General features: G+C 43.0%; 1 protein-coding gene across 3 annotated transcripts in view; it reads right to left on the reverse strand.

Moving 5' to 3' along the window:
- Positions 1-23,037, reverse strand: part of si:ch211-51h4.2 (uncharacterized) — a 108,559-nt gene that overhangs the window by 32,356 nt on the left and 53,166 nt on the right. For all 3 annotated transcript variants that reach the window (XM_055861120.1, XM_055861121.1, XM_055861119.1), the window contains 3 exons: positions 17,639-17,762; positions 3,499-3,598; positions 540-598 (listed from right to left, as the gene is read on the reverse strand). In XM_055861120.1, coding sequence (XP_055717095.1) covers positions 540-598; positions 3,499-3,598; positions 17,639-17,762 — 283 coding nt within the window. The remainder of the gene's footprint in view (positions 1-539; positions 599-3,498; positions 3,599-17,638; positions 17,763-23,037) is intronic.

Genomic DNA, 23,037 nt, shown 5'->3' on the forward strand with positions numbered 1-23,037 from the left:
GCAGACAACGGGCCAGATCCGGATGTAAAGTGTGGAGAATTGCAGGAAATAAGCTTTAAACCTGCTAATTTTTCTCTCTGCCATCAAGAGGGGTGAGAAAAGTTTGAACAGTTTGGGGTTGCATGGGTCGCGAGGTGGGGGTTTGTTACTACGCCGAAAAATGACAATATCTATCCAGACCTTTGCTACCTAGGAAATGTGTGTGACAGGACCCCTTGTATAGAAGCTATTATCCTGTGGGTCTCTGTGCTGGGCTACATGCTGTGCAGGGGGAAACCGCTCTAATGGAGACTGCTGGCTCCCTATCACAACACAATGAGCTCAATGGAGGAGGGCCATTTCAGCTCTACATAGCAGTGGCATCCTGGTCCCTGTTCTAATGGTGGATGGCTGCACCACTGGTGTGCAGTTTATGCTGATAGGCACAATTATCTCAATGTTTAAACTCTCTAGAGTTATGTCAGGTAGAATTTCACCTAGAAAGTACTGTGAATCAAATGTGTGTGCAAACACAATAAAATAATGCAAATCCATAATACCTGTGTCTTGTTGTGAGATATTTCTGAGAACAGGAGAGGCATCACGTTGACAATACCTCCTGCAAAGATATCAAATGACAGTAAGCGACACCATACTTCCTTTGAACACATTTGATTTAAAATTAGACCATTTCTGATAATCCACTCATACTACAGTAAGCAACAGTGTAACCGCTTGTCACAGTTATACTGTTTAGAATTTGAATTGTGCTGGCACAGTAGACTTGGGTCTGTTTTCACTTTACAAAGTACAAAACTATGAAAATATGAAATAGAGGCAGGGGATTAAAGCCCTATATTGCAGCAGATGGCAGAATGAGAAAGGTAAGAGGCCTGTAATTTGCACTGTTTTCCCCTCGGGCTTATCATTAGTTTTAGACAAATAAACAAAGCACCAGAACCCTATGGGGACCGCTCAACCTCCGCTATCATAGAAATATAGAACTATCCACACAACACAACTATCCACACAACACAACACTACACAGCTTTTGTTCTATCAATAAACACATAAATATTGTATAGTATACCATTAATATCTTTACTGTGTATGTACTGTGTTCTCTGTCCCGCTTGCTTGAACAGCATCACATCAAACCCAGTCAACACATAGACAGGTCTGTGGATGTAGCTGTGAGTAGCTGTGAGTAGCTGTGAGTAGCTGTGAGTAGCAGTACTCTACGCTCACTGTAAGCAAAAGGCTGCTGCCCTCTGACTCTTTAAAAGCAACAGCCCATTAGGAGCGCAGACACTCAACAAAGGCTTCTGGGACACTGACAAAGCAGCGGTAAGCTAACAGCTTTGCTGAGGAAGGTGTCAGAGGAGGGCTGCAGAGAGGAGAGCGGGCTGTAAATGAGACTCCCTCCACTCCAACTCCCAGGGCTTGTTTGCTCTTTAGACACCAGTCCCAGGCGGCTCAGGGCTTGCAGCCACCAGGACCTCGCTGCTCTCAATGTACTAACCAATTAACCGGATTGGAGAGAGAGCGAGGGGGAGACAAAGAGACGAGAGGGAGAGAGAGAGAGAGAGAGAGAGAGGGCGAGACGAAGAGACAAATGAGAAAGAGAGGGAGAGACGAGAGAGAGATAGAGAGAGACAGAGAGAGAGAGACAGAGGGGGATGAGACAAAAGAGAGACAGAGAGAGAGAGAGACAGAGGGGGACGAGACAAAGAGACGAGAGAGAGAGAGAGAGAGAGGAGAGACGAAGAGACAAATGATAGAGAGATGGAGAGAGAGAGGGGGACGAGATAAAGAGACGGGAGAGCGAGAGAGAGAGGGGAGACATAGAGACAAATGATAGAGAGAGAGATGGAGAGAGAGAGAGAGAGGGGTGATGAGACAAAGAGACGCAAGAGAGAGAGAGAGAGAGAGATAAAGAGAGAAAGAGGACAAATGAGAGAGAGGGGGGGCGAGACGAAGAGACAAATGAGAGAGAGAGTGAGAGAGAGAGGGGGCGAGACAGAGACAAACGAGAGCGCGAGAGAGAGAGAGAGAGAGGGGGACGGGTCGAAGAGACAAATGAGAGAGAGATAGAGAGAGACTGAGCGAGAGAGAGAGAGGGGGATGAGACAAAGAGATGAGAGAGAGCGAGAGAGAGAGGGGGAGACGAAGAGACAAATGGTAGAGAAAGAGATGGAGAGAGAGAGAGAGAGAGAGGGGACGAGACAAAGAGACGAGCGAGAGAGAGAGAGAGAGAGAGGGGGAGATGAAGAGACAAATGATAGAGAGAGAGATGGAGAGAGAGAGAGAGAGGGGGACGAGACAAAGACACGAGAGAAAGAGATAGAGAGAGAGAGAGAGAATTGAATTGATAGGAGGGGAGAGGAAGAGACAAATGATAGAGAGAGAGATGGAGAGAGAGGGGGACGAGACAAAAACACGAGAGAAAGAGAGCGAGCGAGAGAGAGGGGGAGACGAAGAAACAAATGATAGAGAGAGAGATGGAGAGAGAGAGAGCGGGGTGATGAGACAAAGAGATGTGAGAGAGAGAGAGAAAGAGAGAGAGAGGGGGAGAGGAAGAGACAAATGAGAGAGAGAGAGAGAGAGAGAGAGAGGGGAGGCGAGATGAAGAGACAAATGAGAGAGAGGGGGGGTGAGACGAAGAGACAAATGAGAGAGTGAGAGAGAGAGAGGGGGACGAGTCGAAGAGACGAAAGAGAGAGACAGAGGGGGGGGCGAGACGCAGAGACAAATGAGAGAGAGGGAGAGAGAGGGGGACGAGACGAAGCGACCAGAGAGTGAGAGAGAGTGAGAGAGAGAGAGGGCGAGACAGAGACAAATGAGAGAGAGAGGGGGGGGACGAAGAGACAAATGATAAAGAGAGAGATGGAGAGACAGAGGGGGATGAGACGAAGAGATGTGAGAGAGCGAGAGAGAGGGGGGGGGCAAGACAAAGAGACAAATGAGAGAGAGAGAGAGAAAGAGAGAGAGAGAGAGAGAGAGAGAGAGAGAGAGAGAGAGAGAGAGAGAGAGAGAGGGGGGCGAGACGAAGAGATAAATGAGAGGGAGAGAGAGAGAGAGAGAGAGAGAGAGAGAGAGAGAGAGAGAGAGAGAGAGAGAGAGAGAGAGAGAGAGAGAGAGAGAGAGAGAGAGAGAGGGGGAGAAATAGAGAGGGTGAAGGCGGGCGAGAAAGAAGAGTGTGATTTCCACTCGCTCCATCTGCTCACACATCCACTGTCAGAACGACAGTCAGGGTTATCCAAGCACCTCCAATAACTGTTCAGGAAACATACAACTCTCCTCACAATTACCACTGCACGGTAGCCTCTCCAACCTCCAGCCCTTCTCCACACACCTATGGCAACATAAAGCAACATTTCTCTCTTCTTGACATTCTTCAAATGTCTAAGAGGGGACAGACATCTGTGTTCTGTTCTCCCTCACTGTGTGTTTTTGTTCTATGTGATGGAGGTGGAGCAGGAGGAACTCACAAATAGGGTAGTGTATGTTCGTTCTTACCCAGTGCAACGGTGCCCATTAGGAAAGGTTTACCAATTTGGCTGAAGTCATTTGTGGTCTCCTGTTGAACTTCTGACCCCAAAGCAAATGTCACGGCCACCTTGGGGAGACAAATGACCAGCAGGGTGACAAGATGCACAAGTCACAAAACAACAAAATCTCAGATAGAACTCATATATAGATTCTCATTTCATGTGACATTTAACTTTAAAGGACATTTTTGTTGGTGGATGTTACAATGGCAGAGGGGGGAAGTGATGGATACCCTAGTGGCCATGCTAGACATGCCTGTAAGCTACAACAACATTTGATTCCTTGCACAAATCGAAACACTTTCATGTCGTGATCATATCAATAAAACAATGGATCATAGAATGAAACACAAACGCACAATTGTGAAGAATTGCTACAGTGGAGGAGCAGACAGACCTGTATCTAGAATAATGTTCATAAATATTCATCGAGGACTGTTAAAATGGAAAAGGGGCCGTATGCATATTGCATGTTTTAAGGCATAGTAAAAATCCCATTTATCCCATAATAAACAACCAGGAAAAAGAGCAACACATCTTTCACTTAAATCCTAATTTCCTATCAGGTGATGAAGAGAACATTATCTCTACAGCCTTTCTTTGAGAAGGAACTATTCCCCTTTTGCTTTGGCCATAAATATTTTTTTTGTATGAGAGAGCATGAAGTCCACCTGGCCCTGGCTCATGTGTATCTTTGGTGCAATATGCAAGTCTGGTGAGGCCACAGAGTGGACTGGTGTGTACTGGTGTTGGCACTAAGATGCACAGATGCTGTTAATGGGATTTCTACCCTGGCCCCAGAGAGTCACAGGCTCTGAAGGCACAGCAACCAGGACTGTGTACCACATCTGAGGCTGTGTACCACATCTGAGAATTCTCTCTACAGAGTCCATTGAATTTATAACATAAATAACAAAACAAAGCTGATTCCATTCTATTAAAATAATTACATGATGTTAAATAGACCAATAAGCAGTAAACTGTTTGAAAAGCATCTTAAAGCCTTTATACCAACTGAAAATGAGACTATTTGAGGGTAAAATACTTCACCGAGGGCATTTGGCTGTGAAGAATATTGACAGAGGTGAATTACATGGGCTCACAGAAAGCTGGCACTTAAACTGGGATAACAATTGTCCACAAGTAAACATTTTGCTTTTAAGCACATGTGAAGAATGCCCTGGATTAGGGGGAAGAAGATTCCATTAGGTGCCCAAGTCTCTTTGAGCTCCAGAGAGAAATAGGTTTAAGTGCCTTTCCATCTCCTGTAAAAAGCCTCAGTGGACTGTGTGATGGAGGAGATATCAGGCGAGAGCTGTGATTACCCTGCTCCCAATGTGACATTGTCAGAAATCCAGGGTGTGTGGGAAGAAATGAACTATAAAAGCACACATTACAAAACAAAGAGTGTTCCCTCAGTCCCTGCTCTTTGTTTGAGTGTATCCATCTAACACCCCTCTCACCGGCTCTCTCTCTCTCTCTCTCTCTCTCTCTCTCTCTCTCTCACTCTCTCTCTCTCTCTCTCTCGCTCTCTCTCTCTCACTCTCTCTCTCTCTCTCTCTCTCCCTCTCTCTCTCTCTCTCTCTCTCTCTCTCTCTCTCTCTCTCTCTCTCTCTCTCTCTCTCTCTCTCTCTCTCTCTCTCTCTCTCGCTCTCTCTCTCTCTCCCTCTCCACTTCTCTCTTCATTCGCCTGTAATGCAACATCTCTCTCTCCAACTCTCTTTCCTCCTCCTCCTCCCTTGCTCTCTCTCTCTCTCCCTCCACCTCTCTCTCCATCTCTCCTTGTTTGCCTGTAATGCAACAAGGGGTAGCTTGGGCACAGAGAACAAAGCACAACTGTGCATACTGTAGAAGTACTCAACGGCAACCACAAAAAAAATTGCACTTGCAGCTGTTCATGCAATGCATGGGAGAAGAATGCAATTTCCACAGCGATTCCAACCAAACACACACACATACAAACACACACAAAAAAGCAAGTCCCACCAAAAGGAACAGAGACCATTCTGGGGCATTATATCTCCTAATGCACACAGGGGACCTTGGGATGAACTGAGTGAATCCATTTCACAAGGGATAAGACGGAGGAGAGTGGAGAAGAGTGGAAGTTAGGGGGAGGAGGAAGGTGGCACTGCCATGGCCAGGCAGCCAAGCAGACTTATGGGAGAGCTGAGAGGGCTGATATGCCAAGGCAAAAGCATCTCTCATCAACCCATCTCTGTCCTGGAGAACAGCATGTTAGACTACAGAGCACGATTCTCTGACCACTTCCCTCCCCCACACATTGCACCCCGTAGTGAGTGGAGTGAGAAAATGACAAAGAGGGTTGTGCTCTTCCTTAATCCATGCTCTAAAACACACACACACACACACACACACACACACACACACACACACACACACACACACACACACACACACACACACACACACACACACACACACACACACACACACACACACACACACACAAGACAAGTGTTGTTTTTCACCCCGTGAAAGAATTTTCAATCGTGCCAAGCTAAACTGTTGAAACACAGCATTCATCTGCCCACTAAGTATCCGAAACATAGGTATGACTGCAATCTTTATGCTCAAAGTCATGATGGCAGTAGACTGGAGGAGAGGTTTGACATCTTTAACAATTATGCAGTATAAATGTCACACTAATTATTCTATGAAACTATAAAATTGTACTTGATTTCCCATGCATAATTTGCCCCCAATAAAATTCTGTCTGCGATTTATTGCTGGAAATATGAGAAGGAGATCCATTTCAACAGAAACAGATACATTTGGTAAATAGGCTGCTTCATTTCAAATGACTTAATTGAGCGCTTATTACAGTGTATCAATGTATTTTCTCCTGGTGTGTCATTATTCATTAACCACACATTATTGGGCATCACAGCTGCCTTTTGTAGAAAACTGCTTTTCATGGCTATTAATTGATTTGTGGCATGTTACTGCCTGCATGAATACCAGTCTATTCAATTTGTCATTTAGATGACATTTTAACCAAGGTCTCCTCAGTGCCTCACTCACTGTGCTAGTGAGACTGTGTCAGAATATTTTTAGCATTCTGATTAATCTAGTGTCAGCAAAGTTTACTCAAGGATAATTGGCACAATAAATGTAAGTAAAATACACACTTGATTACTAATTTCAACCCAGTTACCTTACATTTAACTTGCAGAGGTCACAGAAAGAACTTGACAGTGTCTCTCCTCTAAGTCCATAGAGAGGAGTATTTTCCAAACAATTCATTTTTGGAGTTAATATTTGATCAAGGTTGTCAATCAAGATGAAGAAGTGTCCTAAGATGAAATGCCACAATAGAAGCCTTGGTCTCCAGACATTGATCTGTTTGGAATAGATACCTGAAGAAGCTCTCAGCAGGGGCAGTATCAGGGGAGATGAGACCCCTTCATGTCAACTTCAGAAAGAGTGGATATCAATAGGAAACTAATACAAGACCACTGAGATATATACAGATCCATCAGTAGGAAAACACACAACCACGCATACACACTGATTAATGCAGTACACGTGCATGCACACACAGGCAGGCAGACGCTCGCTCGCATACGCCTAGGCCTAATGTGAAGTAAAAGGCCATTTTCTTAACACAAGACAGAATCTGTCTCCATAACCACACTATTCATTATGCTTACATCCCCTTTTGTCTCTGTAAAATCAATCAAAGTGTCCATAGAACTCCTTGGGCGACAGTATTCCTCACACCGCCTGTCCTAGGGTTTCCCAATAAACTTTAATTACTAAACATCATGACAATTTTTCATTTGTTATTAACATTTTATCACCAAAGTTGCCAATTCTCTATTTAGTTTAGGCTAAAAGGAGATTGATATTAGTTCTCGGTCTTCATGACGTTTGCATCCATCCTTTCCATGCTATTCCTACACCATGCCTCTACTAGGGTTGAATATTTTCCTAGTATTTTACAAATGTTCCATCTTGAGAATAAATAACTTTTCTCCCAGGTAACTCAGGAATTTCCAGCCAAAACCAGAAGTGTCATTTAAAAGTATTATAAAGCATATAAATAGGCCTATGTTTGGAATTGACTCGAGCTTTGATAGTGTCACGACTTCCGCCGAAGTCGGCTCCTCTCCTTGTTCGGGAGGTGTTCGGCGATCGACGTCACCGGCTTTCTAGCAATCGCCGCTCCATTTTTCATATATCCATTTGTCTTGTCTTGTTCCATACACACCTGGTTTTCATTTCCCCAATCAATCTACTTGTATTTAACCCTCTGTTTCCCATCATGCATTTGTGTGTAATTGTTTCATGTTATTGTGGCGTCTTATTACGCGCTTTACTTTTGTTATGTTCCGTGTTTTGAGCGCGTTTGATTTATGAAGTGCTCTCGTTTTTGGAATGAAAATAAAAGTGCGCCTGTTAACATTACTCTGCTCTCCTGCACCTGACTTCGCCTCGAGTACACCCCTTGACAGATAGAAAATTCAAGGCTGATGCTACCTGAGCCTGATGAGCCATACATTAAATACATTTAATGAGCCCGAGCCCAAAAAATACCAAATGATTGTGCCGTTATATAATAAATACTGTAAATACTTTATATACAGTTGAAGTCAGAAGTTTACATACAATTAGGATGGAGTCATTAAAACTTGTTTTTAAACCACTCCACAACTTTCTTGTTAACAAACTATAGTTTTGGCAAGTCGGTTGGGACATCTACTTTGTGCATGACACAAGTCATTTTTCCAACAATTGTTTACAGACAGATTATTTCACTTATAATTCACTGTATCACAATTCCAGTGGGTCAGAAGTTTACATACACTAAGTTGACTGTGCCTTTAAACAGTTTGGAAAATTCCAGAAAATTATGTCATGGCTTGAGAAGCTTCTGATAGGCTAATTGACATAATTTGAGTCAATTGGAGGTGCACCTGTGGATGTATTTCAAGGCCTACCTTCAAACTCAGTGCCTCTTTGCTTGACATTATGTGAAAATCAAAAGAAATCAGCCATGACCTCAGAAAAAAATTGTAGACCTCCACAAGTCTAGTTCATCCTGGGGAGCAATTTACAAACACCACATTCATCTGCACAAACAATAATACGCAAGTATAAACACCATGGGACCACACAGCCTTCATACTGCTCAGGAAGAAGACACGTTCTGTCTCCTAGAGATGAACATACTTTTGTGCGAAAAGTGCAAATCAATCCCAGAACAACAGCAAAGGGCCTTGTGAAGTTTCTGGAGGAAACAGGTACAAAAGTATCTATATCCACAGTAAAACGAGTCCTATATCGACATAACCTGGAAGGCCGCTCAGCAAGGAAGAAGCCACTGCTCCAAAACCGCCATAAAAAGACTAGACTACGGTTTGCAACTGCACATGGGGACAAAGATTGTACTTTTTGGAGAAATGTCCTCTGGACTGATGAAACAAAAATAGAACTGTTTGGCCATAATGACCATCGTTACGTTTGGAGGAAAAAGGGGATGCTTGCAAGCCAAAGAACACCATCCCAACCGTGAAGCACGGGGGTGGCAGCATCATGTTGTGGGGGTGCTTTGCTGCAGGAGGGACTGGTGCACTTCACAAAATAGATGGCATCATGAAGAAGGGAAAATTATGTGGATATATTGAAGCAACATCTCAAGACATCAGTCAGGAAGTTAAAGCTTGGTCGCAAATGGGTCTTCCAAATGAACAATGACCCCAAGCATACTTGTGGCAAAATGGCTTAAGGACAACAAAGTCAAGGTATTGGAGTGGCCATCACAATGCCCTGACCTCAATCCTATAGAAAATGTGTGGGCAGAACTGAAAAAGCATGTGTGAGCAAGGAGACCTACAAACCTGACTCAAGTTACACCAGCTCTGTCAGGAGGAATGGGCCAAAATTCACCCAACTTATTGTGGGAAGCTTGTGGAAGGCTACCCGAAACATTTGACCCAAGTTAAGGAATTTAAAGGCAATGCTACCAAATACTAATTGAGTGTATGTAAACTTCTGATCCACTGGGAATGTGATGAAAGAAATAAACCCTGACATAAATAATTCCCTCTACTATTATTCTGACATTTCACATTCTTAAAATAAAGTGGTGATCGTAACTGACCAAAGACAGATAATTTTTACTCGAATTGAATGTCAGGAATTGTGAAAAACTGAGAGTAAATGTATTTGGCTAAGGTATATGTAATCTTCCGACTTCAACTGTATATATACAGTACCAGTCAAAAGTTTGGATGCACCTACACATTCAAGGGCTTTTCTTAATTTTTTACTATTTCCTACATTGTATGATAATAGTGAAGACATCAAAACTATGAAATAACACATACTGTAAGGAATCCTTTTGTAACCAAAAAAGTATATATATTTTAGATTCTTCAAAGTAGCCACATTTGCCTTGATGACAGCTTTGCACACTCATGGAGGCCAGGTCATCTGATGCAGCACTGCATCACTCTTATTCTCTCAACCAGCATCACCTGGAATGCTTTTCCAACAGTCTTGAACAAGTTCCCACATATGCTGAGTACTTGTTGGCTGCTTTTCCTTCACTCTGCAGTCCGACTCATAAGGAACCATCTCAATCGGGTTGAGGTCGGGTGATTGTGGAGGCCAGGTCATCTGATGCAGCATTCCATCACTCTCCTTCTTGGTCAAATAGCCCCTATACAGCCTGGAGGTGTGTTGGGTCATTATCCTGTTGAAAAACTAATGATAGTCCCACTAAGCGCAAACCAGATGGGATGTCGTATCGCTGCAGAATGCTGTGGTAAACATCCTGGTTAAGTGTGCCTTGAATTCGAAATAAATCACCAACAGTGTCACAAGCAAAGCACCCGCACATCATCACACCTCCTCCTCCATGCTTCACGGTGGGAACCACACATGCCGAGATCATCCGTTCACCTACTCTGTGTCTCACAAAGACACGGCAGTTGGAACCAAAAATCTCAAATTTGGACTCATCAGACCAAAGGACAGATTTACATCGATCTAATGTCCATTGCTTGTTATTCTTGGCCCAAGCAAGTCTCTTCTTATTGGTGTCCTTTAGTAGTGTTTTTCTTCACATGCGCCGAATACAACAGGTGTAACCCCTTACAGTGAATGCTTACTTACAAGCCCTAACCAACAATGCAGTTTAAAAAATGTAATAAAAAAACAAAACAAAAAAAACAAATAAAAGTAACAAATAATTAAAGAGCAGCAGTAAAATAACAATAGTGAGGCTATATACAAGGGGTACCGGTATAGAATCAATGTGTGGGGGCACTGGTTAGTCGAGATAATTGAGGAAATATGTACATGTCGGTAGAGTTATCAAAGTGAATATGCATAGATAATAACAGAGAGTAGCAGCAGCGTAAAAGTGGGTGGGGGGGTGCAATGCAAATAGTCTGGGTAGCCTTTTGATTAGCTGTTCAGGAGTATTATGGCTTGGGGGTAGAAGCTGTTTAGAAGCCTCTTGGACCGAGACTTGGTGCTCCGGTACCGCTTGCCATGCGGTAACAGAGAGAACAGTCTATGACTAGGGTGGCTGGAGTTATTGACAACTTTTAGGGCCTTCCTCTGACACTTCCTGGTATAGAGGTCCTGGATGGCAGGAAGCTTTCCCCCAGGGATGTACTGGGCCGTACGCACTACCCTCTAGTGTCTTGCGGTCAGAGACCGAGCTTTCAACCAGCTCCACTACAGCCCCATCGATGAGAATGGGGGCGTGCTCGGTCCTCCTTTTCCTGTAGTCCACAATCATCTCCTTTGTCTTGATCACGTTGAGCGAGAGGGTTGTTGTCCTGGCACCACACAGCCAGGTCTCTGACCTCCTCCCTATAGACTGTCTCATCGTTGTCGGTGATCAGGCCTACCACTGTTGTGTCGTAATAATGGTGTTGTAGTCGTGCCTGGCCGTGCAGTCATGAGTGAACAGGGAGTACAGGAGGGGACTGAGCATGCACCCCTGAGGGGCCCCCGTGTTGAAGATCAGCGTGGCAGATGTGTTGTTACCTACCCTTACCACCTGGGGGCGGCCCGTCAGGAAGTCCAGGATCCAGTTGCAGAGGGAGGTGTTTAGTCCCAGGGTCCTTAGCTCAGTGATGATCTTTGAGTGCACTATGGTGTTGAACGCTGAGCTGTAGTCAATGAACAGCATTGTCACATAGGTATTCCAGTTGTCCAGGTGGGAAAGGGCAGTGTGGAATGCAATAAAGTAATAAAAAAAAATTAAATCGGCCAAATCGGTGTCCAAAAATACCGATTTCCGATTGTTATGAAAACTTGAATTTGGCCCTAATTAAATCGGCTAATCAATGGTGTACAAGGGTGTACTTCAGCTCTCCATGGAATGAGTTTGACACAAGATTTAGAGGTACAGTGGCTGTGTCTCTCATCACTCATGTCTGTTTAACGTAAAAACTGTAGTCAACTATAAACTTCAACTTAGTTCCACAACAGTGAAAATGGAGATATACAATGCATGTATCCAAAATGGGTGGAGGGCCTTTCAGCTGCTCATCAGTGATGCAAAGCTCAACTCAGCAGGGTTGACTGTGAGCAGCTTAAAGAGAAATACTACTGGCGACAGCAACGCAATGCCAAGTTATTTTCGGAGTTGCTTTTTAGGGACCCCCATAAAGATTCAATTTACAGCCAAATTCACAAGGAGGTCAGCGCTGAGCCTCTATCCATTATTCATTGTCAGCCGACACATTTTTCAGTAATTGTTCATAACCACTGTGTCAGCAGTGGAGAGAGAACACTTTTTGCAGTCACTTAAGAGCCATGGCATGTTGGTGAAACTCTGCCGCCTACTCGGTTATTGTGACACTCCATAGAGAGATTACAAAAGAGCCTGATGAGATTTATGTAATTACACTTTACTCATAGTCTCATACCATATCCAGTATCCACCACTCACTTACCAAAAGTATGTGGACACCTGCTTGTCGAAAATCTCATTCCAAAATCATGGGCATTCAGATGGACTTGGTCCCCCCTTTCCTGCTATAACAGCCTCCACTCTTCTGGGAAGGCTTTCCCCTAGACGTTGGAACATTGCTGCGGGGACTTGCTTCCATTCAGCCACAAGAGCATCAATGAGGTCGGGAACTGTTATTGGGCGATTAGGCCTGGCTCACAGTCGGAGTTCCAATTCATCCCAAAGGTAATCGATGGGGTTGTGGTCAGGGCTTTGTGTTGGCGTGTCAAAGTTCTTCCACACCGAGTCAAAGTTCTTCCACACCGATCTCGACAAACCATTTCTGTATTGAGCTCGCTTTGTGCACGGGGGCATTGTCATGCTGAAACTGGAAAGGGCCTTCCCCAGACTGTTGCCACAAAGTTGGAAGGACAGAATTGTCTAGAATGTCATTGTATGCTGTAGCGTTAAGATTTCCCATCACTGGAACTAAGGGGCCTAGCATGAACGGTTGAGCGGTTGTTGCTCATAGACGTTTACACTTCACAATAATAGCACTTACAGTTGACTGTGGGAGTTCTAGCAGGGCAGAAATTTGACAAACTGACTTGTTGGAAAGGTGGGATCCTATGGCAGTGCCACGTTGAAAGTCACTGAGCTCTTCAGTAAGGCCATTCTACTACCAATGTTTGTCTATGGAGATTGCATGGTGGTGTGCTCGAATTTTATACACGTGTCAGCGACGGGTGTGGCTGAAATAGCCAAATCCATTAATTTGAAGGGGTGTCCACATACTTTTGTACATATAGTGTATGTGCTGAGTGTAGAGGGAGGACAAGTGCACCTAGCGAAATATGATTCACAATGCAACTTTTATTTTAAATGCATTAAACGTGATGAGCAAAATAATGGCAAATATTTTGATATTTCATATAGTTAGATGCTTACCTTAAATTCCACACATAGCTTAGTTCACATATAGCTGCAGTAGAGTATATATCACACAAAATATATGACAACATGCCAGACTGTATTCAAATACATGTGCATTAGAGAGGTGCAAAAGTCAAATGTACTCCACTGTTAGAATGCATGGGGACATCAGGGATTCTCAGAGCATGGGTTTAACTATAACAAAGTCATTCTCGTGAGTTGTCTTTTTATGACTCCCTTAAGGATATTATTCTGTCCTTGAGGAACAACAGAGAAATAGAAAAGATTGATTTTAGATTGCTTTGATAACACACAGTGATGCACACACACACACACACACACACACACACACACACACACACACACACACACACACACACACACACACACACACACACACACACACACACACACACACACACACACACACACACACACACACACACACACACACACACACACACACACACAGTCCCGGAGCTACAACTCTAGCGGAGGTTAAGATGTAGAAGTTCAGCATAGGAACAGAAGGTTGTGGTGTAATAGCCCTATGTCACTATGAGATAGAGAGAACAAGGTCACTGCACAGGCAAACTAAAACTAATCAAACCTGCCTCTTTGTAGAGAAAGCATCTACAGTGGTTGCTTTTTCTGGTTTATATCTGAAACAATAATTCCGCAGGAACACCATGACCAAAAAGGAAATGGCAGTTTGCCCACTGATGTTCACTTTCAAAGATGGGATGCATTGTAAAGACTGTAACTCACAGTAGCTTGCTTAATTGCCATAGCTGAAGGCGCTCTTCTTGGATGAGAGCGAGGTTGACATTTACATGCTTAGCAAAACGTCTTTGATTACCTGTTTATGAGATACAAGATTTGATCAGAGTTTGGCAGATATTGTGAGACACACTGGGAACAACTCTCTCTGATTAGAGGAATACTGCCATCCACACGGCCAAGAGATTTCAGGTCCCCTACGAGCAGTGACAGCCAAGCAAAATGATTTACCAGTCTGCCAGTGAATTGTTATGATGAGGTTACAACCTTACAGATTACCACTGTATGTTTGTGAGTGACTGAGTGTGGGTGTGAAGCTGCACACAGAATGAATAAAACATCACAAGGTAGAAATCTATATTTTGGGACCATTGTGGTACCATTAATGACATAAAAAGAGAGAGACGGAGATGATAAACTCCAGCTCTTAGCTATTCAACAAAAGCATCTAGCAGAGCTTCCTGTAGATAGGGGAGTCGACAAGATAGTACCATCAGATAAGAACAATTACCAACAACTTCCACAGCAACTACAACAAAACTTCTGTTGCATTTCTGGCTTCCAGTGGCAGAGACAATAAAACTTTTACTTTCCATAATAATACATTCTGTCCTGACAAAAAACTTGGGTGGTTTAATAAAAAGTTTAAGGACTTTTAGATTGCACGGCTGTGTGCTCGATTTTATACACCTGTCAGCAACGGGTATGGCTGAAATAGCCGAATCCACTCATTTGAAGGGGTGTCCACATAATTTTTTGTGTAAATGAATATCTATAACTTGAAACTAAGTGTTTCTCACTAACGAAGATTTAGAGTGTGTGTGTAGTATAAAGTTAATATGTTAATCAAAAACAGATCCAGAATGAGACTAACCATTTTCAAATTGCTAGTATAGACTAGGCATTCTACTACGCATGTAGCAATAGGGCAAATACATGGACACAGGATAGAAAATAACACTAAGGACTATGTTTGCACCATTTCCTAACACCTTGAGTAATTTTTGTGTCAGATAACTCAACAATAATTATACAAAGCTAAGAGACCACAACCTTGTGGCATGTGGCATCCTGTTATTGTTCTGGCTAAGCCAACAGTAGCGACGGACTAGAACATCTCCAGCAGTGCTTTTGACACCGTTTCTGACATTGAGAATCACTGACCTGAAAAAATCGAATGGCCGCCCGCCCGTGTTACACACACAGTGGGATCCTGTGCCATCTGCATGAAGTGAAAAATCTACCATGCCACTTGCATCCTAACTCCCAGCATGTAATGTGACAGAAGACTGACTACAGAGACAGAGTAAAAAGGACAGTAATGACTGCACTGTCAGCTCAAACAGCAGTCATAATAACATTACAGTCATTTATTTAACATGCAATCTTGATTGCCGTCCTTGAATTCTGACTGGGTAATCAACCTCAACGTTCATAACCCTGCCTTCAGCAGCCTTATCTAGGTCTGCCAACCAGGGACAGAGTGGCTTTACATCCACCCTAGAGAGAGCCGCTATTCTCTCAGCCTCTAAGATGGAAATCCATTACGGATGATTATTTAAAGCGGCAGAATTGTTGAATTATGACCGCATAGGTTTTTTAACTAGCACGCCAGACCATTGTCTTACTTTTCCTATGCATTATTAATACATTTAAACAGAAGCCAAATCCAAGTAAGAAACCATATGCATTTTTAATGGATCTATATATCAGATTATTCATTTCAGTAGAAGTTAAAGGCGGCCAAGCCAACCTTAACAGTAAATCCCTGACTGGTGGCAATTAGCAGGCCAGCCGCTAACACACTTCCTGTCCCGGTCTCCTCTTAATGAGTTCCAGGCAGCCATCGAACTCATTTGCATTTTCAATTGCAGGCTTGGCAGCCAGACACACATCTTTCTCAGACTGTTTAACATTACTCCTGACCCTTACAGCCTTACAGAACTGGAAACAGAGATGAAGGACCCAATAGGAGAGGATCTAGGAGTATCTGTGGATTATGTGTTACCCAAGGAACTGGAACGAGAGAGAGAGAGAGAGAGAGAGAGAGGGTGCATATCGGTGGATTGTGAACAAAAAACAACTATTATCACTAAAGTTAATGTGTGGTCATTGACTGTTTGATTCTATTACTGGCAGGGAAATAAAATAAAAGCCCATTACATTTTAATGATGTTGTACATTTAGGTGTGGAACACATTTCAGTAGTGCCTCATTCAACAGTGTCAGATCAGATATGTCTCCCAGTATGTAATGGGGTTTGGTTCTAGCTGATGTAGTGTGGGGCCTGGCCCTGAAAGAGGGTTGCCTGCCTCTGGATGGATCCAGCTGCTGCTTAGATGTGCTGCGATTCACAGTGTGACCAAACTGGAGACTGGGGCGGCTACTACTGCAGCCCATAAAGCTGGCACACACAAATGATAAGCGTTTAAATTACAGATAAGCCCAGACGCCACGGACAAGGATAATACATCAATGAAGGTGAGTGATGAGGCCTATTTGTCCACTGATGAGACGTGGATGAAAACTAATGTCAAGTACCTAGGTGTCAGCTGGCAAGAGGACAACTCCCCTGTTTGATGAATGACTGAGCGTGGTTATTCATAGTATCAACACAGAACAGTGTGTCACTGATATATTCACACTACAGTAGCTTATGTTTCTAGAATCAACTAAACAGCGACTGGCACTGGCAGAGTGAGACCATAAATGAACCACTAGGGTAAATCTGAGAAGGATCAAGGACTGTGACTGTTAATTGATATCAAATATTCCAGGTATTATATTAAGTTTGCCAATATCAAACAAAGGTCCTGTGGAGGTAATATAATCATCTAATCTTCTGCAACAATATCCATCACAATCTCTCAGAGGTGGCACTTTAATATGAGTTTTTATTGCATTTCTGTATTTGCATTCAACTACTGAGGGTACGAGACTTCACTCACAGGCTCTGGTATTTTCATTAAGATAAATAATGTGTATTTCATTCCTTTCTTACCTCGGGGGTTGAAAGATAAAGGTGTGCTCACATTGTGAGTTTCTTTGGCCTAATAAATCACATGTCAGAAATCATTATTATTTAATCATTACATCCCATTATGACTGCTGTGTCATCTCCCTGCCTTCATCTCTGTGGATGAACTTCTATTCATCTTTATGACTCTTTATGTAATCTAATGAAGCAGTCACCTCATGAGAATAATTAAGGCATAGCCGTAAACATGGGAAGGACAAACTGAGCAGAATCCAAAACCCCTTTTACACTATAAAACACTGTAACATATACAGCATCGTTCAACATTGTCATCTTGGGAAATTGAGCCTATGATAAAAAAATGCCTGTAATAAAATACATCCAGTTTCTCTTTGAATGCAAACTATGATTTACATAATTAGCAACAATGTGCAGTAGATCGGAATCCCAGGATGACTTATTGAAACGGAACACACTTACTGTGATGATCAGCATGATGCCTTTCAGGAGGGTCAGTAGCGACGTGATTGGCTGAATGACCATCTGAGCCAGCAGGATTCCAAGAGAGAGTGTCCAGGTAAACCCAGGAATGACATAGATATGGCTGTAGACAGACAGACAGACAGACAGACAGACAGACAGACAGACAGACAGACAGACAGACAGACAGACAGACAGACAGACAGACAGACAGACAGACAGACAGACAGACATGCAAACCACAGCATTAATGGCACACAATCAGAAGCTCCCAAGATTAATATAATTTTTTTGTGTTAGGCTAATAGCTGTGCATCTTTTCCTAAAGAGACACCATTCTTTTTCAACAAAGACCTGTCCTTAGTTCCCCTTAATCAGCAGAAAGCATCGGTAATCACATAAAAAGAGCCTACACATAAATAGTTGGAAGGCAAGCAATTTTGATATGCACACAAAGTAAATGGTTTTCCCTATTGACTATAGGCCTACAGTATACATCTGTTGTCAAAGACTACTAATGCCATTAATAAATATGATTAGCATATATAGTGGCATACAATGGCCTCATTTCTCACTCAAATCATTTGGTTTGGCCAAAATGGACGATGGGGACGGTGAATCCCACTAAGAGGGACTGAAATAACCTATTGATTAGTGCCTACAGGGGGATCACTTGAAATTCACTGGGGTTTTTCTCTCCAATAACTGGCCTGCTCTCTGAGCCTATATCCAGCAGATATTCCAAGCCAATAACATGTTCTTAATAAACCACTCAAGAATTCACATGGGCTGCACCCAGTCCAACTAGATACAGTTACTCTGAATAATATTCAGGTTATGTATTTACTGGGGTAGAACAAAATAAATGACCTCTTCAAACTGATAAAGGTAATTACAGCCAAATTCCCATGAAGAGGAAGAAAAAAACAAAGATACAGGGAGCTCACTTTGACTCCACACTTGAGCCACCTTGCCACAGCTGCTATAATACAGAACACCCAGGCAAGTGTCCCTGTGCTCTTGCACTGCAATTCCCCTTCAAATCAAATTGTATTTGTCACATAACCAATAATAATCCTTAACCAACAATACAGTTTAAAGAAAATACCTAAAAAAAGTAAGAGATAAAAGTAACAAATAATTAAAGAACAGCAGTAAAATAACAATAGTGAGGCTATATATCCAGGGGGTACCGGTACAGAGTCAATGTGCGGGGGCACCAGTGTCAAGGTAATTGAGGTAATATGTACATGTAGGTAGAGTTATTTAAGTGAGTATGCATAGATAATAAAATAGAGTATCAGCAGCGTAGAGGGGGGGGGGGGGGCAATGCAAATAGTCTGGTTAGCCATTTGATTAGCTGTTCAGGAGTCATATGGCTTGGGGGTAGAAGCTGTTTAGAAGCCACTTGGTCCTAGACTTGGCACTCCGGTACTGCTTGCCGTGCGGTAGCAGAGAGAACTGTCTATGACTAGGGTGGCTAGAGTCTTTGACAAATTTTAGGGCTTTCTCTGACACCAACTGGTATAGAAGTCCTGGATGACAGGAAGCTTGGCCCCGGTGATGTACTGGGCCATACGCACTATCCTCTGTAGTGCCTTGCGGTCGGAGGCCAAGCAGTTCCCATACCAGGCAGTGATGCAACCCATCAGGATGCTCTTGATGGTGCAGCTGTAAAACCTTTTAAGGATCTGAGGACACATGTCAAATCTTTTCAGTCTCCTGAGGGGGAATAGGTTTTGTCATGACCTCTTCACAACTGTCTTGGTGTGCTTGGACCATGTTAGTTTGTTGGTGATGTGGACGCCAAGGAACTTGAAGCTCTCAACCTGCTCCACTACAGCCCTGTCGATGAGAATGGGGGCGTGCTCAGTCCTCATTTTCCTGTAGTCCACAATCATCTCCGTTGTCTTGATCACGTTGAGGGAGAGGTTGTTGTCCTGGCACCACACGGTCAGGTGTCTGACCTCCTCCCTATAGGCTGTCTCATCGTTGTCGGTGATCAGGTGATCCCTGTTGTGTCATCTGCAAACTTAATGGTGTTGGAGTCGTGCCTGACCGTGCAGTCATGAGTGAACAGGGAGTACAGGAGGGGACTTTAACCCTATTCTTAGCCTATTGTACATACAGTATATGTACTAGTTCAAAATGTGTCCTGAATAATATTCACAGAGTGTTCAAAACATTATGCTCTTTCCATGACATAGACTGACCAGGTGAATCCAGGTGAAATTGTTCAGCTTCGAGACAATTGAGACATTGAGATTGTGTACATGTATGTGTACCATTCAGAGGGTGAATGGGCAAGACACCTTGTAGAGTCGACACCTTGTAGAGTCCATGCCCCGACGAATTTAGTGTGTTCTGAGGGCAAAATGGCGGGTACAACTCAATATTAATGTTTTGTACTCTCAGTGTAGAGTATGTACTGTAACAGCGTTTGATTGAAACTTTTGTCCATCCCCTCATCCCGGTATGATTTCAAAGTCAATGGACTGTAGCCTGTCTGATGTTCCTGACTGAGTTTTTTTTTAGCCAAAGACAATATGTGATGAGCTTTGCTTTGAGGTTGTCCAGATGCATTAACAGAGAGTATAGTCGAGTGGCTGAATTCAGTCAACATTAAATAAATGCTTGGTTATGCATGGTATAAAATACACATTTCTGATACACCTGTAATATAGATGTATGTATAACTTTTAGCAGCCAGATATGTATAGGCTATTTCATGCTTTGAATTCTGAAATCTATCGATCCTCCTTGTGATTTCCTGCTTACAGCATTATTTTCTTCCCCAAATATATTATCATAAAGAGCTCTTTCCACTGTTAACTGCTGAGCTGCTGAATATTACTGCAACAGTTAAAACAGACCCCAAAATAAACCCCTTGTCTAAAGTCCCACACATCTCTTTGAAATAGATTTGCTTTGAAGGCCATGATTTGTCTGCATGTTTTCCCAAATGTGCGCTGTAAGCATGTGGGTACAGAGGGGAGGGTGTGCTGGGAGGCTGGGGGCAGCATACAGTACATTCAGAAAGTATTCAGACACCTTGACTTTTTTCACATTTTGTTAGGTTACAGCCTTATTCTAAAATTGATGAAGTTGTTTTTTCCTCATCAATCTACACATAATATGAAGATGGCGCCAGTGTGGATGGCTGTCGTCTTATCGGCTCTTAACCAACCATGCTATTTTGTTTGTTTTTTCGCATTGTTCGTAACTTGTTTTGTACATAATGTTGGTGCTACCATCTCTTATGACCGAAAAGAGCTTCTGCGATTACTCACCTCAGATTAGACAAAGAGTTTTTCTTCAATGAGTCAGACGGGAGGGAGGTACTACAGGCACCTGTCCAGGCCCAGATCCCCCGCATTCGCTGGAGAAGGAAACGGAGATTTCGTGGCAAAAGATCAGGGTGCCTTGTGAGGATCAGGCAACGAGTGGCTAACCTGCCTTTGCCTTCCGTCCTGTTAGCTAATGTTCAATCAATGGAAAATAAATGAGACGAACTGAAAGCACGTATGTCCTACCAACGGGACATTAAAAACTGTAATTTCTTATGTGTCATCGAGTCGTGGCTGAAAGACGACATTAAGAACATACAGCTGGCGGGTTATACACTCTATCGACAGGATAGAACAGCAGCCTCTGGTAAGACACGGGACGGGGGCCTATGTATATATGTAAACAACAGCTGGTGCACGATATCTACAGAAGTCTCAAGGTTTTGCTTGCCTGTGGAAGAGTATCTCGATAATCTGTAGACCACACTATCTACCTAGAGAGTTTTCATCTGTATTTTTCGTAGCTGTCTACATACCACCACAGACTGATGCTGGCACTAAAACCACACTCAATAAGCTGTATACCACCATAAGCAAACAGGAAAACGCTCATTCAGAGGCGGCGCTCCTAGTGGCCAGGGACCAAATTTGAGTAAGACTTTTAAACAGGTCAACATTCACAAGGCCGCAGGGCCAGACGGTTTACCAGAACGTGTACTCCAAGCATACGCTGACCAACTGGTAAGTGTCTTCACTGACATTTTCAACCTCTCCCTGTCTGAGTCTGCAATACCAACATGTGTCAAGCAGACAACCATAGTCCCTGTGCCCAAGAACACTGAGGTAACCTGCTAAATGACTACCAACCCGTAGCACTCGCGTCTGTAGTAGAGGGCGACCGATTATGATTTTTCAACGCCCATACCGATACCGATTATTAGAGGGCCAAAAAAGCTGCTACCGATTAATTGGCCGATTTTTTTATTTTATTTGTAATAATGACAATTACAACAATACTGAATGAACACTTATTTTAACTTAATATAATACATCAATAAAATCATTTTACCCTCAAATAAATAATGAAACGTTCAATTTGGTTTAAATAATGCAAAAACAAAGTGTTGGAGAAGAAAGTAAAAGTGCAATATGTGCCATGTAAAAAAGCTAACGTTTAAGTTCCTTGCTCAGAACATGAGAACATATGAAAGCTGGTGGTTCCTTTTAACATGAGTCTTCAATATTCCCAGGTAAGAAGTTTTAGGTTGTAGTTATTATAGGAATATTTCTCTCTATACCATTTGTATTTCATATACCTTTGACTATTGGATGTTCTTATAGACACTTTAGTATTGTCAGTGTAACAGTATAGCTACCGTCCCTCTCCTCGCCCCTACCTGGGCTCGAACCAGGAACACATCGACAACAGTCACCCTCGAAGCATCGTTACCCATCGCTCAACAAAAGCTGCGGCCCTTGCAGAGCAAGGGGAACAACTACTTCAAGGTCTCAGAGTGAGTTACGTCACCGATTGAAACGCTATTAGCGCGCACCCCGCTAACTAGCTAGCCATTTCACATCGGTTACACCAGCCTAATCCCGGGAGTTGATAGGCTTGAAGTCATAAACAGCTCAATGCTTGAAGCACAGGGAAGAGCTGCTGGCAAACGCACGAAAGTGCTGCTTGAATGAATGCTTACGAGCATGCTGCTGACTACCACCGCTCAGTCAGACTGCTCTATCAAATATCAAATCATAGACTTAATTATAACATAATAACACACAGAAATACGAGCCTTAGGTTATTAATATGGTCAAATCCGGAAACTATCATTTCGAAAACAAAACGTTTATTCTTTCAGTGAAATACCGTTCCGTAAAATAACCGTTCCGTATTTTATCTAACGGGTGGCATCCATAAGTCTAAATATTCCTGTTACATTGTACAACCTTCAATGTTATGTCATAATGAAGTAAAATTCTGGCAAATTAGTTCGCAACGAGCCAGGCGGCCCAAACTGTTGCATATACCCTGACTCTGCGTGCAATGAACGCAAGAGAAGTGACACAATTTCACCTGGTTAATATTGCCTGCTAACCTGGATTTCTTTT

This window comes from Salvelinus fontinalis, chromosome 14 (assembly GCF_029448725.1).
Source record: "Salvelinus fontinalis isolate EN_2023a chromosome 14, ASM2944872v1, whole genome shotgun sequence".
NCBI classification, from domain to species: Eukaryota; Metazoa; Chordata; class Actinopteri; order Salmoniformes; family Salmonidae; genus Salvelinus; species Salvelinus fontinalis.